General features: G+C 44.2%; 1 protein-coding gene across 1 annotated transcript in view; it reads right to left on the reverse strand.

Moving 5' to 3' along the window:
* The window catches only part of ADAMTS5 (ADAM metallopeptidase with thrombospondin type 1 motif 5), a gene marked incomplete at both ends in the record, with an annotated part of 40,319 nt that extends 24,450 nt beyond the window's left edge, over positions 1–15,869 (reverse strand). The window contains 2 exons of the mRNA XM_084270778.1: positions 3,347–3,479; positions 14,910–15,869. Coding sequence (XP_084126904.1) covers positions 3,347–3,479; positions 14,910–15,869 — 1,093 coding nt within the window. The remainder of the gene's footprint in view (positions 1–3,346; positions 3,480–14,909) is intronic.
* Between the last annotated feature and the right edge of the window lie 381 nt (positions 15,870–16,250).

Consider the following 16,250-nt stretch of genomic DNA (forward strand, 5'->3'; position numbering starts at 1 on the left):
TGCACTCAGTCCCATGCTCTGATCTGTCTGGTCCTGTGTTGAGCCAGGAGTTGGACTTGATGATCCTTATGGGTCCTTCCAACTCAGGATATTCTGTGATTCTATGATACCTGCAAAGCTACGGAAGCATAGCTGAAGTAGTTTCATAAAGTCAAAAAAGACATTTATATGCCACGACATGGAGCTGAATGGATGATTTCAGGCTTGAATCCAGAAGATAATTTTTGTGACAGATAATCTACTGCCATCCCATCTGATAGCAGCATGTCCCCAGCTGGGAAATAACCACATAGGCATTTATCATTAGTGGTTGGTAGCACTGCTTGCTTTTATTCTGAGGAAAAACTGGATTATCAGGTTCAAAATTACAAGGTTTCCTCCTATTTTTTCCTGCAGTTTCCTAATTTTCTGCATTTGCCACTGGAGACAAATTATTCCAACATACAAGTAGGTCAAAGCTCAGGCCCTACCTTGTCAATCTTTCTATACAGGTGTCCATCTCTTACTGTCGGCTAATCAGTTACACTAAAAATTTCATTGCATCTATTTCTTTCTGTGCTCATTTATGGCCCTTTGGAAATATTTTTCATTATTGCTGCCTATTCATACTCACCCCCTCAAAACCCACTGATCAGAATCTGTCTATTCTATCTGAAAGAAACAAAATAAACATCTAACACGTGATAGAAACACATGGTAGAAACCCTGGCAAAGGAAGCGTCAGACTGTTCTGTAGCAGGCTGCTTTTTGGCTTCCTATGCGCGTATCCAACCTGAGCCCCTGGGCCGTGCATCGTCCTGTTTAGTTGAGCTGCAGTTCCATTTACTTTGGTTGCCTTCCAGAGAAAGAATATGATCCTCAAAAATGCTCTTGGTTCTTTCAGAGAGGAAACAAGAGCGTTCAGATCCCCTTAAAGTCAAAGTGAGGACAGGCAGCCATTCTCTGGGTCAAGTCCATGTTTATGATGCTGCATCTGCTACATATGGACACACAACTGGATTATTTAAAAAACTGCAGATTCTGATTGACATAGCTGCTCAGCTCACTCTTCCTACTGACAGAAAGTAGCATCTTAGGCTTAGAGTCCTTAGCATCCCCTCTGTCTTGCCAGGGATCTCCTATACTGCCAGGTGAACTCCACTGAATAACTAGCTGCTGTAAAATTAAAGCTACACCCTACCCACAGGACAGGGGGAACTTTAAGACTTCCGAATTGTAGGAAGAAATCTGGTCTCCAAATAAAATAAAGCAAACTTTTCCCCAAAGTGCTTAACTAAAGGGTATCCATGCCACACTTTTATTTTTCATCCTTTTTTGACCTTTAATTTAATGTAAGTACTCAAGCAATTTTAGCTGTATTTTCTTCTCAACTTCTCCCACTTTAGGCCACACACACAAAGATCATTCTGTGACTTGACACCCCTCCTTGCTTAAAATCTTATGGTAAGGAGAAAAAAAAAGGATGTTATTTTAAACAACCTCAAACTAGAGTTTTTTTGTCCATTAGGGTACTTATTTATTCACTTCAATTCATGTCTTTTTTACATTGAAAATTATAGCTTTTACAGATTCCTGTAAATGTCTAGGTATGAAAATGGCTCTTTTTCAAAAATGTGCTTCTAGATCCCTAAATATAATTCACTTGTGTTTACATTTTCTTTGTGTGGAATTCAAGGTAATAATATGTACGCTTACTGCTTGTCCCTATCTTTATTGATCTACGCTCTTTCTTTTTCAATCTACTTAAATCTGTATTTATTGATGATAAAATGGTAGCTGAGATGCCTTCGCTCACAAGATCTATCAACATTGGTATCATAAGAAGCTCCCTCACCCAACTTGCCAATGGCCACTAAACCTTCAGCAGCAGGTATCACTTCTGGGTGCAAGAACATCTAAGCAGTCCCTCTAGCAGACTGGCCTTTAGGTGATGAGTTAAGTTTGCCAATCTATCTACTTGTCCCAGTTCTAGACCAGCCTGATGATGGGTCATTAGCTTCACACCATCGGGGCTTGACGCCACTAAACTCATTCGATGTGAAGTTGCATTTGTACTTATCTCCAAATGCTCTGAATTGGTGATTTCAGAGGGGGTTTTCTTTTGGAATAATATTCCTGTTCATTAAAATAAAATTTATGGTTTGGGGACTCATTCTGACACAACATTTTGATTTCATGCAACACGTGATCCCTCCTCAGGCACTACTGATTGCATTGCTCCATAAGAGCAGTAGGGTTAGGTTCACTGACCATTGAAGGGTCAGGTCATTGACATGCCAGCTGCTTTTTCATACTTGGTGACCTCTGTTTGCTGAGCCAGGTATATGTAAGGCACACATCTCTTGGGCTCTACCTGCTAGCTACTTGAAAACTGAACCACTGTAATGATACTCCCAAAGCAAACTTTACTTTGGTTTGGCATGAGGTACAAGGCAATTCAGAAATTGGCTCTCCCTGAAAGTTCTCCTTTCCTTGTTATTTCCTTCCAAGAATGTTAAAAAAAAAGAGAATGTTCTCCACTTTTAAACTCCAGCTCATTCACCAGTGAATAGCCCTCATACCAAATGTATTTCCAGTGAACACAACTCACGAAACAGTAGTAAATGAAAAAAAATAATCAAGATGGCAGCAGTCTTGATGAAGGAATTTATGATGACAGAGGTAATATCCTAGAATATGAACTTTCTTTTGTCATCAATTCTATCTTAGATCCTTCTGAAGGGTACATGCAAGACCCCTGCATTAAACTGCTGTCTACTGAGATGGAAACAAAGTTAAACAGAATTTTTTGACCAAACTTTTATCACCTAGACACTATTTCATTTATTTCAGGATTCATATTAGTACCATATTTTGCCATAAAGGTGGAATTTCTATCCGCTTAGAAAAATATTTGAGTTATGTTTTTTTCCACAAAAGCCTTCCTCTGTAGGTAATACATTGTCCCAAGAAAAAGTTTTGTATCAGCAGAGCAAAAATAGTTCAAAAAGGTGAGTTATTTTCCACTGTGGGTGCGCTAAATGCAAGCGAATTACAACAGATGGGCCAAATGGTTTCTCAGGAGGGACATGTATTGACATCTTTGGACAGTAGCAGCAGCCTTTGAATTTTCACCTCAACTACTGCTTAGAAACGACACTGTCAGAAAGGAAAAACCTACTGTGCGCCTTCACTTGCCTTCTGATCCCTTATTAGTTAACCCTGAAGTGCATATGTATACAGCCTTAATCCCCAAGTGAGTATCTGGGCCAGGGGAAATCTGGAATTAATTGCGAAGTATTTTGGTTACTAATGCAGCTGTTACAAGTGTTTGATTTGGCAAGGGAACAGAAAAGGCACTGCATACCAATTTCGTGAGCCACTGTAAAAGCTGCATGGAGGCCGTCATCTTCAATCACCGCACAGCTGCGCTCAGGAGAGCATATGGTCCCAACGTCTGCCATTCCCAGAGTATCACATGAATGATGCCCACATAAATCCTGCCCAGGAAGGAAAGGGGAAGAAAAAAAAAAGAAACAAAAAGAAACAAAAACATTAAAATAAATTTTTACACCCATGGGTAACAACGGGTTAAAGTGACCGGCCCTTTGCAAAGAGCAGAACCTGGATACAGACACCAACACACCTTCCATCCAAGGACGCCGATGCAGTTTAAAAGCACGGGGACCCAATCCCAGGCAAAGCCAGTGGGAATATTTTCCTTGACTTTAACAGGACTCGGATACGTTCTGTAATTAGTTCTTGTTAGTTTGTATTTCTGCAGTGCATACAGAAGCTCAAACTTTCACTTAGTTAGGTACTCAAGATACAAGTCTTAGAAGCATTTCTTCATTGACAATACAAATAGTATAGTCTCTATTTGCAGAAGGTAAACCAAGGCATGGAGAGAAAGGTTCACATTCCTGATTAGCCCAGAGAAGAGAAGACTGAGTGGGAATCTTAACAATGCTTATGGATACTTGATGGGTCAGTGTCAGGAGGATGGGGTCGGTATTTTTTTCAATGGTTCCCAGTGATGGGACAAGAGGCAATGGGCAGAAACTTGAATACAGGAAGTTCCACCCAGACATGAAGAGGAACTCTGAGGGTGGCAGAGCACTGGAACAGGCTGCCCAGAGAGGTTGTAGAGTCTCCATCTCTGGAGATATCCAAAACTTGCCTTGACACAGTTCTAGTCTTACTAGTGCAACAACTCAATCACATGCTTCCTATTTGTAGATATAAGGTGTCTCCAAAAAACCATGCAGGTAGAGTTATGTTTTTTCTTTCCATTCCAGGATGATAATGATCATGACAGCAATAATGACGAAGGCAGCTTTGGTCAGACAGTGTTTTAATCATCAGCAAAAAACCTTCTTGGTGTTTCTAATGAAGGAGAGGAAAGAGTACTAGCCTGAATGTACATATATGTGCTCCTCTGGTTGAGAAGGAAAAGCAGGAACACTCCTAGACATTTCATTGTGGTTGCATGAAAATGTCATTTCCAAGGCATGACAGTACTATCAGATGTTATTATCCAAATGATCAAAGAATACCTTTTTTCCTTTCATTTTTAAGACTCCTTCCCCAGAGACCTCCTTTTATAATGATTTACTTTCATGAAGACTTTCATAATTAATACATCTGAATAACAGACATCCTGTATGAGGTTCCAGGTCAACAATGTTTGTTGATTATGACAGTTTCAAATTTAGACAAACTTGAAAATGCACAGGATTCAAATCCCACTGAAGTCAAAGCAAAACACACTTGAGTTCACGCATACTGTGAAAGAGCATTTCTTCACAGAAAGCAAGGTGATTTTTTTTTTCTCAAGATGAAATAAAGAATTTTTCAAGATAAAATTACATAGAAGTATTACATATATAGAGCAAGAATTTGGGGATAATTTCTTCTGGCTTCCAGGCGTCTGGGAACACTTCAGTAAGTGCACTCCTGGTGCTACTTAATGTTGAGATTTAAATGCTTCAACACAACCTCACGAGGAGAAGGAACAACGTTCAAAAATATTTCAATTCCCAAATTTTCACAGGTGTAATCACATGGTTTAAGAAAAGCTTCCATTCTGTAGCAATGCAGATAACATGCAGAGAATTTTCTCTCTAACCCCACTAGCTCCCACCCTTGAACATGCAGTTAGCTCCCCAGGCTATGCTTCGGGCTTTGCACGGGTTATTGGAAGGTACATAACAAAAGTGCCCATTTTCAAGTACTTCTTTCCAGTTTTCTTTAGGCAAATAAACTCCATATCATTTTCAGCATCTCTAGACCAATGTTGGAAGAGGCCCTAAGTGAGGTCATGTTATTAGAGTGTCAAACATCTGGGGCATATTAAACAAAGAAGATACGATCCTTAAACTCCTATGACTTTTTCTTGGGTTCATATCCATTTAGCCCTTTATGTATCACTTCTGAATCTCACCCTTTCAATCTGAGGGTACATTTTACATCGTGTAAACTCTATGTAAATGTAGCCCTAAGTGGTTTACCTACAGCAGCGTTGAGTAACAAAACTCAGAAAAAATGCACGTGCATACTACCAATAAAAATACCTTTTCATGGTGATATAATTGGTCTAAATAAATGAGTGTAAGCTGTATAGGAAGTAAGATAACTTTATACTAGTGCCATTTGAACTGAATCCATGCAAACAGTTGAACTGGAATTCTTACACAAGTACCAAAAAGCACATAAATTAGACAGAAAGCAGCTTACTGGAGGAGGTCTAAATTACTCCCAGGTTGATAGTGCCAAGGATAGCATAAAATACATTAATTCAGGCCCCGTCTCTGCATGCAGAGTCTGTGTCATCTGGCCTTTTCTTGTACTCCAGTGTCATTATTACATAGATACATACATCAGTACTGCTCTCAGTATGGAGACACTTACATCAGCACACAGATGTCTCATGCCAGTGCATGATTTATTTCTGTTTGCATACAAGAAGCAGCTATGCCACTGATATGGCTGTGAAGCTATACCAGCTGACGAAACCAGACCTCACAATGGTTCTCCCGTTTTGATGACACAGGTATAATTAAAAGAACACAATCTTTCTAAGCAGGAAATCTCACAAACGTCCTAAGAGTTACTTACGATGGGATGTGTAGAGTATGGAAAATTATGGCAAGGATGTGAGCCATAAGCAGCCCTTCTGACTCCTGGCTGGTTAGTAATCCTAACCTCAAAATTTCCAAACCTATGCATGGGATTGCGTTATGCCACCCTCATCAGACATCAAAAAACCAGCTATGTACGTATACCAGCACCAAAGGGTACAGGGGTGTTTGGTTACTTTTCACATGTTGTGTGTCACCACACTGCATGCCTGGGTTTTCCTCAGAACTCATCACTTCATCAAACCGCTGTTCTGCTACTTCCATCATTTCCTCGAGTATGACACATACCCCACACATCTGAGCATCCCACTAGCAACTTTTAAAGCAGTGCTCATCTGCATAACAGTTGTCTAGACAAAGCAAAGCAAGGTTTAATCTTTCTTTATGAAATACCTTAATTTGGGGTCAGATAAAATGCATTTTTGAAGTGTGGTATTAGGTAAAGTGTGGTCCTCAGAAATCCCACAGGAGAAGATCAGTGACTCTACAGGTTGCTTATCTGTAAAATTACCTAGCTCCTCCAACACCCCACAAACAGCTGGAAAACAGCTGCCCTCAGATGGTGTGGGACCAATGATCCCTGGGAAGGAGAAGAGAGGAGAGTGAGTGCACTGTGCTCAGAGAACGGTGGACAGTGCTACAGCGAAGCCCCGTTCCCGTCAGCCAGCCCCGTGACCACATCCGTGCTCCCTCTCCAGCCGTGCGAGCAAGGCGGCGTGGGGAGTCCTGCGGCCGCCTACTGAATCCCAGCTGGGCAGCGGTGGAAGAGGTTTGTAAAGGATATTGGAAACAGGGACAGGAAATATTTTCTGGCGTTAGTTAGCTTCTTTGTACAAAGCTGTTATTGGAGGGGTGCCCACGGGTTGCCCATCTGCTGCTGGAGCGGGGCACGTGGTGGCTACGCTCTGAGCAGAGAGCATGTGCTGAGCCTCTGGGTTCTCACTGCAGGCTTCAGTCCTCAGCCACTGCATGAGGATGCATTTTTCAAGCTAATGCTGACATTGTCAACAATCACTTAGTCAGATTACTGAAGACTCAGCTCCATTCTGTTCCCAACTCATAGTCCCATTTACTCGTTACTTCTCTTGCCTCTGCATGACTTGGCCTTTAATGCTGTTCTATTCACAGTATCACATATAGTATATGCCACATAAATAACTGATGCCAATCAAGCAGCATTTCTGAGACAAATACTCTGAAAATGTTGCCATCAAGTCAACTCACCATTCTCTAGCTACATGGGCTTTCCTAACAGCATCATTTCAAGTGAAGTTACTGAAAATGACACTCATTTACACTTCCACTGATTTAAATATTGGTGGCAAAACTTCTTTTGACTTACAACTCCTGTAGCTGTACTGGCCATATTGAATAGCTATATTTTTCGTTTTCAGCTGTCTTGGAAAGCAGTCTTAGACTTTCATGAAGTAAAGTTTCTGAAGGTACATCAGAAGTTTTTATTTCCCTTGAAAATATTTTTCTTAAAAACTGACCCTGATGTCATAATGCAATCTGAAAAGTCTGTGTGGGTCTCCTCAACATTTCATACTCCAGCAAACACGGTAAGACAGAGTCACATGATACTTCAAATCAGTTTCCAGTGATTATTTTGCTGTGGTGTGTGGCTTCTATTTAAAAAGTTTATTGCTTACTCAGATCTGTATATTCATTCAATTGTCTCTAAACAGTGGCAGAAGCTTCGAAGAATAAGTGTTTCTTGATATTTCTAAGGAAGGAATACAGAGTCTGGTCCTTGATCTTCATTGCAGCAGTTTCAAAATAGAAGAATGACCAGAAAATGTATTTGCTACACAGGAGGCAGGAGATGTTAAGACTTACATTTGGCAAAGGAATGACTTCGGAAAACTGAGCTGTACATCACAAGACAAGAAGTTAATTAGACAGCTTATTAAAGGCCAAGTTTTCTTGGCATTCCTAAGTACATCAAGAGCAGCTGGCTGTTTGCCATGTATACGTGGCATTGTTGTGAATGAAGAGATAACTGTCATGGCTGCCAGCTGGAGCAGTTAATTTATTTTACCTGAAATTCTTTGATTTGTGCAGTAGGCTTAAAAACAGGAATAAACTGTTTAGAAGAAACCTGATATTAGGCCAGAGCTCATGGACCAGATCCAAAACAGGACTTAAGCACCAGTGGGGAAAGTCTGGTGGAATGTTAGGGCAGAACAAAACTGGCTTACATGTCCTCTGGTGTTCAAGTCATCTGCCCTTCACAGGGCTTGCAGTCTGTGACCTTAAGGACCCCAAAGTGCCACAGTTCTGCAGTCCTGAGCAGCTCAGCACTTAGCTTGTGCCAAAGTTTCAATGGGGTTGAGATGCTTACTGATTCTCAATCTTTGCCCTTAGAGAACCAAGCCTACAGATGTTTTCAGATCAGATATACAAGAAACCAACAGGATTAGGTTTTCTATTGGGCACAGCTGCGCATCATCTTCTTTTAAAGCACAGCCAACAGCTTTTACATCTCTGTGTTTGCTCACTAGCTTTTCTGGTTTCTTTACAATGGTTCATCAATTAAAGCCTTTGGCCAAAAAGAAGGTGATCCAATTTCAAATCACTTTGAGACATGAAGACACTTAGAAGCATGTTTCTTAGGACAGCATCCTAAGGGCTATGGTCTACATCAGACTATGGTCTAGAGTGAAGGTTTGCAGGTATCTACGTACGCAGGGAGTTGTGGCTTCTCCTGTTGCCGCCCACGTGGCAAAGGTTTCCCTAGCCCTGACAGCAGTTTGTGCCTAGGAGGTTTGGTGAAGGCATCTCAGTTTTGGTCCCTATTCCTCAGTCTGCCTCTATATTTGATACCTAAAAGTTCTTTGGTAAGTTACAGAAACAGCCTTCTCTCCGTGCTTTGGGAACACAGGCCACCTTGCCCTAAGCGGTACACTCCAGTCATCAGCTTCAAGTCACGATTTCTCTCCTTCTCACATTATGAATCTTGAATTACTTGCTAAACAGTGACATAGCTATGGTCAGAGAGGTGGAAAGTTTCCTTAACACCTGGAACAGCTTACAGTCTACCGGTTAAGGACCTCTCCAGGGAGGGGGGGGTGATACAGACCTACAGTCCCTCAAGCAGAGGAAGGAATTAAATACGATGACTTTCCGACTTCCTGCAGCAGCATTCCCACCGCAGGCCTGTAAAGGGAGGGTGGGGTTAGGCGGTATTTGGAACCCACGTGTCCACCCTCCCACGCACCTCTTTGCAAAGTGGGTGAAAGTTTACTAATGTTGCAGCAAGGCGGAGCGGCACATGTGGAGGAAAGTAAGGTTGACCCAAAGACAGAATATGCCGGGTATCACTCAAGGAGCTCAAGACCAAAGGTGACAGACTGCAAAAGGAATACTGAAAATAAGGGCTAAGTGGCAAACTAACTATGGAATGGTCTATTTTATCCCTCAACTGATACTATGACATATACAGAGATGCTTTACAAGCCAAAATGGTGCATCACCGCTTTCTTCGAGAAAGCCTGCTGTGAAAAGTCCTCTTCCTGAGACACTGGTGGGCCTCACTCATGGGGATGTCCACGTTAGGGCACCAGGGAGAGTGCTTGGCCATCGCTGTGCAGTGAGGAAGGACTCCTGTCTGGCTCACTATGGTTCTGCTTTGTCCTCCCATGGCCATACTTTGAGAGCAAAGGCCAAAGCCCAGTTACCTTTCGAAAACAACATGAGTGGCAATACCTGCCATACCAACCAAAACCAAAGTCACATATTTTCACTTAAAAATTGAGGTTGTCTTTATTTCAGGTAAATAAGACAAATATAGGACTGAGTTTGGGGCATCTGAATCTCAAATGTACAGAGCTGCCCTTCTGAATTCTAAGGTGAAATTCAAGAAAGCCCCCCAATGTACTGGTGATGTCCCACTGGGCTAAGTTTAACACATGCATGCTACATTTGTTGGCTTTGGAAACTACCTCCTCATCACACTGGATATTTAGGCATGTTCTTACACTGCCTTTGTGTGGTATGGAGGCTCTAGGCACACATCATCCATGGACGCTCGGCAACAAAGTCTTACAAACAGACCTTAAACTGGATTAAGCTTTTATGCTTGGAATGTACAGATTAATAAAACATCTTTTCTCCCCAAAGCACATAAAGAAAATGCTCCACCATTATGCAAGCCACAGATTATTTTAAAATATTGACAAAACGCACAGAAGGCATTTGGACTCTGCACAGGAAAAGGATGGGCAAACGAAGTTTCAGTTACGAAACTGGTAACTTGTGAGCCGGGGAAAATGTGCAACTTAACTTGCCTAACCCACAGCTTCTCTGTGGTGAAACCACACACCATCTCTGTAGATTGGTGTGAACCATGCTACTTCTCCTGCACAAATTATGGCCCAATTTATTTTCCCCAGGGACATTATCTAAATGCATCAGAATTGCAACAAAATTGGTGAAATTGCTATGAAACTGGTAGACACATTTCATTATCATTCCTTCAGAGTAATAATAATAATAAATGAGTGAAATATCTTCCACTGACCATTGGTACAGTGACCTGTTTTACTAATAAGGGATAATAATTGTGGGAAGATGATAATATAAAAAAGAGAAAGAATTAGAGCCAAAGAAAGCATGCACTCCACGCAATGAAATTATCATCTGTAGAGCTGAGATTATTCAAAGCTTGCTGTTAAATTTCAACAGCACTGTCAGATTGACAGCTAAACTAAATCACACACACACAACATGTAATTACTGTGTAGAAAACGGCAGGACAGTGGCCTTTGGCTCAAAGCATGAACTTTTTGTTAGAGCCAGGCACGATGGTATTATCACAGATGATGCTAACAAGCACTTAGGAAAGTATTTTTTCTTTCTCTTGTTGCCTTTATCTCCTGTGAGAAACATCTACTTTAATTTTCACATAATTCAGAATTGGGGGGAGTGGAAGAGAACTGGATTTTGTCCAAACGCATTCTGTCGTCCACTTGAAATTTAACTAAGGGTCACTAATAAAATCGATTGGATGAATATTAGATGATAATTGCAGAGCAGGCTAGGTCTTGGAGAAGAACGGTCTGAGTCTGAGTGCAGCTTGCAAGCTGTGTCTAATATGTCTTTTCTAGTGTGACAAATGATCTGGCAAGTATTTTGTTGCAGCCATAAAAACCTGGAGACTGGAGACAACCTGCTTCCTGCTTCTGAGAACCATTCACAATATAAAAGCCTGCACTGGACTAAATTCTAAATTTGCTCTTGACTTTGCCAACACTGAGAAGAAAGTGAGTTAACCTCTGGGGAAGGGGGCTTTACAAGCTCTTCCTCCTGCCCACCACACAGCTCCTTCTCTACCACCACATGGGGTGAAGGACTCACCTGGCCACCAGATGATAACATCCTCCTTCACCATGTTGCTCAGAAGATGCACTGAGGATGCATGTGGCCCAAAAATTTACAGTTGCTGTCAAGGGCTCAACCACAAAGTAGTCAAGCAGGGGGGCACCCATGTGTTTCCTAAGGCTGTTAAGACAAAACTGCCTTAATGAGTGCTCTCATTGGATTTCTAAGAACATTATCACCTTTTGGTGCTGACAAATCAGACCTCTGCCAGGCTTGCTACTGACCACGGGTGGGTCAAAACAGCTGATTGAGACTCCTGGGAAAATATACTTCTCCTTACTAGATTTGGGGAATTTAAATAATCTCCACAGAACCCAACTATGTTTCTGCAGTACTTGGCAATGGACTATTTCAGTCTCCAGAGGTGATAATAAGGACCGGATGCATTACTTTAGTTTTCCCTGCAGGTACAGGGATGCACTGCAGCTAATGGACAGTTACATGGTTCTTGTCACCACCGGTAAACACTACAGAGCCTTAAAATAGTTTTAACATCAGTTGTCTGCAAACTGACCCCATTTTCATATTCATTGACTACTTATCAAGCTCTGCAGCATGATTGCTTTAAAGGCCTTATCAAAGTAAATACAGATTATGGCCAAAAGTGAGCAGATGTTTCAACCCAGAATCAGTAAAACTCTTCCTAAAATAATCTTTTTTTCATGGGAAGTACTTCCTAATATGAATGATGATTATAATAATTTGAAGCGCCAGCGCTAATTTGATAATAAGGAAGAGCTGCCAGCACACTCTTAGTCCATGAATGGTTATTAATTTATCTTTAAACAAGAAATGACAGCAGAAGAGGAGGAAGCGATGGTGCTGAATTCTGATGGGCTGCTTCTTTTATAAGGAACTCAAGTAAAGGTACTACCTGTTCAGAGAGGCTCTTTTGGCGTCAAAAATAACATCCAAGTAAATGTCACTCCAGAACAAAGATAATTATTATATTAGACACTTGTGTGGCGACAGGCATGCATAATTTAAATCCTAGCTACACATAAACAGTTACATACAGCCGAGGACAGGCCTTCAGCTGACAAATGATTTGCAAATATTATTCTGTTGACGCAGAGGCACGAAGTTCAAGGTGGCCTCAGTTAGTAAACAAAGATGGAAAATGTACCTCACACGCTTACCCCATGCCTAAAATCCAAGCCGTTTAGAAGAAGACATCTGGATGTTCAAAAATTAGCGTGATGGTATTCAGAGCCCATCAAAACATCCAGCCATGGCTCGGCGTCTAGTAGCTAAGCAACGCACTTCATACATTCAAAACATAGTTGTAAAAGTTGGATCCTCCTGCCAACTGCTGCCACTCTCATTGAAAAGCTAAACTGGAAAAAATCTCTCTCTAGTTCAAAGTGGGGCTGTTTTCTCCGGGAAACATCTCTGCTTCTTTTTCATCCTTTTAACCCCTTTTGTGTTTACATTCAAAGTGGAGCAAATAGACTCACGTTGACATTCTGAGTGTAAGCATATAGAAATCGTGTGGACTCACACATACTCCCTGCAAAGAACATCATGAACACATGTAGCAAGAGGCTACGTCTTGTTCTCATTGAGTCAAACACTGAAATGTAATGCCAAACAATGTGTGTGTGCGCACAGCAGATCATTAAAGCAGATTAAGTTGTGCTGAACTGCACTGAGGAGCTAATCCCGTAGTTAAACGTGTTAAAATGTAAACCAAGAAAACGGAAGTCTCTGCTTTTTTCTTCCAAAGCATTTACATCCCTAAGTAACATTTCGAGCAGTATTTGCATCTTAAGAGTGGAAGGAGATGGCAGGAGCAGTTTAGGTACTACTCACATCCAAACAAAGTAACTCATGCATTGCTCAAGAGTCTCTGAAAGTGGGTTACTGATTAGCAGCACACTCTTATTCTGGCGGGAGGAGGGCATCCACGCATAGAATTACAGATAAGCATCTGTAAAGCAAGTGTACTTTAAACTCTCATTCTACCTCAGCCCAAATTAACTTAATAATTGATGTTAAGATTTGCAGTCTGCCACCCTAAGAGTTTCTGAATTGCAATAAATTCCAGGGAAATAAATGAGAATACCAGTAGAGAAAAACACTCTTTAGTGAAAAGTGATGGATTCTGGCCCAGGCTTAATTAATAAACCATTAGGAAGGATGTTTATAGAAAAAAACAAGAGCATTCTTACCCAGCCTAGGTAGCCTGCTACCATTCATATTATAATGGTAAAAAAAATGAAAGCTTGCATATGGGACCGATGGGCTTTAAACTGCTAAAAAAGGCTCCTGTTGTACAAGTGATGCCTGACTGACACAGAACCTAATGTTTCAACTATTTACAGCTATAAAAGCAAGCCAGGCGCTTTTTTTCCTCCTTCTGGAGCAACTCCTTCCACAAACCATCCAAAGCATCCTTTTTGGCAGGCTCCTATGATGTAGAAAAGCAGGAGAACTCAAACGAACGGAAAGTCATGCAGTTATTTTTTTCATACTTGGGGAAAGGAAAAAGAGAAAACACCAAGCCCAAACCGCCAAAGGGATATTCTTACAGAAGAACTTCATTGCATAAACTCAGCCACATGTCTACTAGACCAATGTCCCTTAACGACCTCTGGCAATGCAATTAATTAACTGGGCAGGGAGCAAGGCACAGCTCTGTCTGATCTACACTTGATCAGGACACCCATTTTTCAGTTGGGAAACAAGAAAGAGACTGCACCCCCTCACCGCCACCCCACCTCACTCAACTCCTGCAGCTCTGTTTACCCGTGGTTTGCATTTACGTCCTACCCTTGAACCACAAGCGCTGCCGGCTTCCAGTGCGGCGGAGCTGTTCTTGCTGCAAATAGCATCTCAATGCGCTCAACAAGGAAGTCGCGTGTACTTTTAAGGTGCTTTCCACCCTTTCCACTAGCAGGTTAGTTTGGGGACCAATTTAGACTAGGGAGCATTATCAGCCCTTTGCCTGGACCACCTCCCCAGAGAGAGAGGAGCCATGTGAGAAACATCTCACTGGGAAAGATGGAATGTCATCTCTCAAGCGGAGATTAAGTGTAAATGGCCTCAGCCATTTACATGAGTCCCCCAATGAGGCAAATTACCACCTCTCCACCCTGGCAGGACTCCCAGCACCGCACTGGCAAGAATGATTGCATACCCACAGTGGGGAATGACCTCGCAAGGGAAGGGGCACACACACACCAATGCAGAAACACACTTTGTTGAGGTTTCAATCCCTCTTCTGTCCCCAGCAGCTGTGCATGTGGGTGCCAGTCCCCGAGACACAGCGCAACCCGACAGAAAGGCCAAAGGTGTGAGTGGGGAGGCGACCACTGAGGCAAAGCAGGGCACTGCGGCTGGAGGGCTGCCACCCATGACACATCGCTCGAGGGACACCCCATCACTGTCAGTCGGGGTGATGCCTACCTCACGGGTGAAGAGGATGGCGGCATCGTAGTGCTCATCGTGGTCGTCGTCGAGGCGGTTGTGCTGGTGTTGCCACTTGCAGAAGTTCTTGAGGGTGGTGGCGGCATTCCTGTTGACCTCCAGCCCCTTCTCCTTCTCGCCCAGGGCCACCACCTTTACCACGGCCAAGCGGACGTGGTTCTCGAGGCTGGCGTGGGCGTAGAGCCGGGAGGCGATGGAGGACAAGGTGAGCAGGTAGTGCTGCAGCCCCTTCCCGTACTTGCGGACCATGGAGGCGTCGGCCACCAGCAGCAGCTCCACCTGCCGGGCCCGAGAGACGGAGCGACGCCGCCGCCGCCTCCGCCGGCCATCCCCCGCCGCCGCCGCGGCCGCGGCCGGGTCACGGGTCTCGCAGCTGGTGCGCGCCGGCACCGTCTCGAAGCTGAAGCTGTCCCTGCGGAAAAGGTGCGGGGCGCGGGCCGGGCCCTCCCCGTAGATCCGCGGGCCGGCCGCGTCCTCGGCGCGCCGCGCCGGCCTGACGGTGTAGCGGGAGCGGCCCACGGCGAAGAAGCCGTCGAGGCCGCCGCAGAGGTTGAAGACGGCCAGGGAGCGCGGGCTGCCGTCCACCGTGCCGCGGTAGTAGCAGCGCGGCGGCCCGCCGGCCCGCGGCGCCCGCGTCCCCACCGCCTCGTCGCGCTCCAAGTCGAGGAGGAAGCGCTGGCCCCCGGCGTAGAGGACGTAGCCCGCCTTGCCGCCCCCCGCGTAGGTCGGGTCGAGGCGCCGCACGACGCCGCTGGTCCCGCGGGGTGGCGGGGGGCGGTGGGGCGGCCCGGGGGGAGGGCCGGGCCGGGGCCGGGACCGGGGCGGCTGCGGGGCGGCGGCGGGGGGCGGCGGCGCTCCGTCGTCGGCAGGTGCCGGCGGCTGGGCCAGAGCGAGGTGCAGCTCGGCGGCCAGCAGCAGGGAGACCAGCGTCAGGAGCATGCTTGCCTCGCCGTCAGGAGCGGCCAGCAGCCGTGGTGATAATTAATAGCAGGAATAATAAGAGTTGGGGAGGGGGGGGGAGGTGGAAAGAGCCGGCCGGCGGAGTGAAGCAACGTAGGTAAGGGAAGGAGAGAAGGGAGGAAGGGGGGGGAAAATGGGGAAAAAAGAAGAAACTTCTCCCTCTCGAACTGGAGTCAAGTGTGAGTGGGAGAGAAAAAAATGTCAACAAAAGCCGCTCGCGTGTGAACTTTGTGTTTCTCTGCAGGGAAGAGCCGGGCGCACATGGAAGGAGAGAGAGAGGCAAAAAAATCCCAAATCACTGCTGCTGGGGAGGCAAAGGGGGGGTGTAAGAGAAAAAGGAGGAGAGGAGGCTCGGACCCG

Source organism: Gallinula chloropus (genome assembly GCF_964237585.1).
Source record: "Gallinula chloropus genome assembly, chromosome: 1".
In the NCBI taxonomy this organism is placed as follows: Eukaryota; Metazoa; Chordata; class Aves; order Gruiformes; family Rallidae; genus Gallinula; species Gallinula chloropus.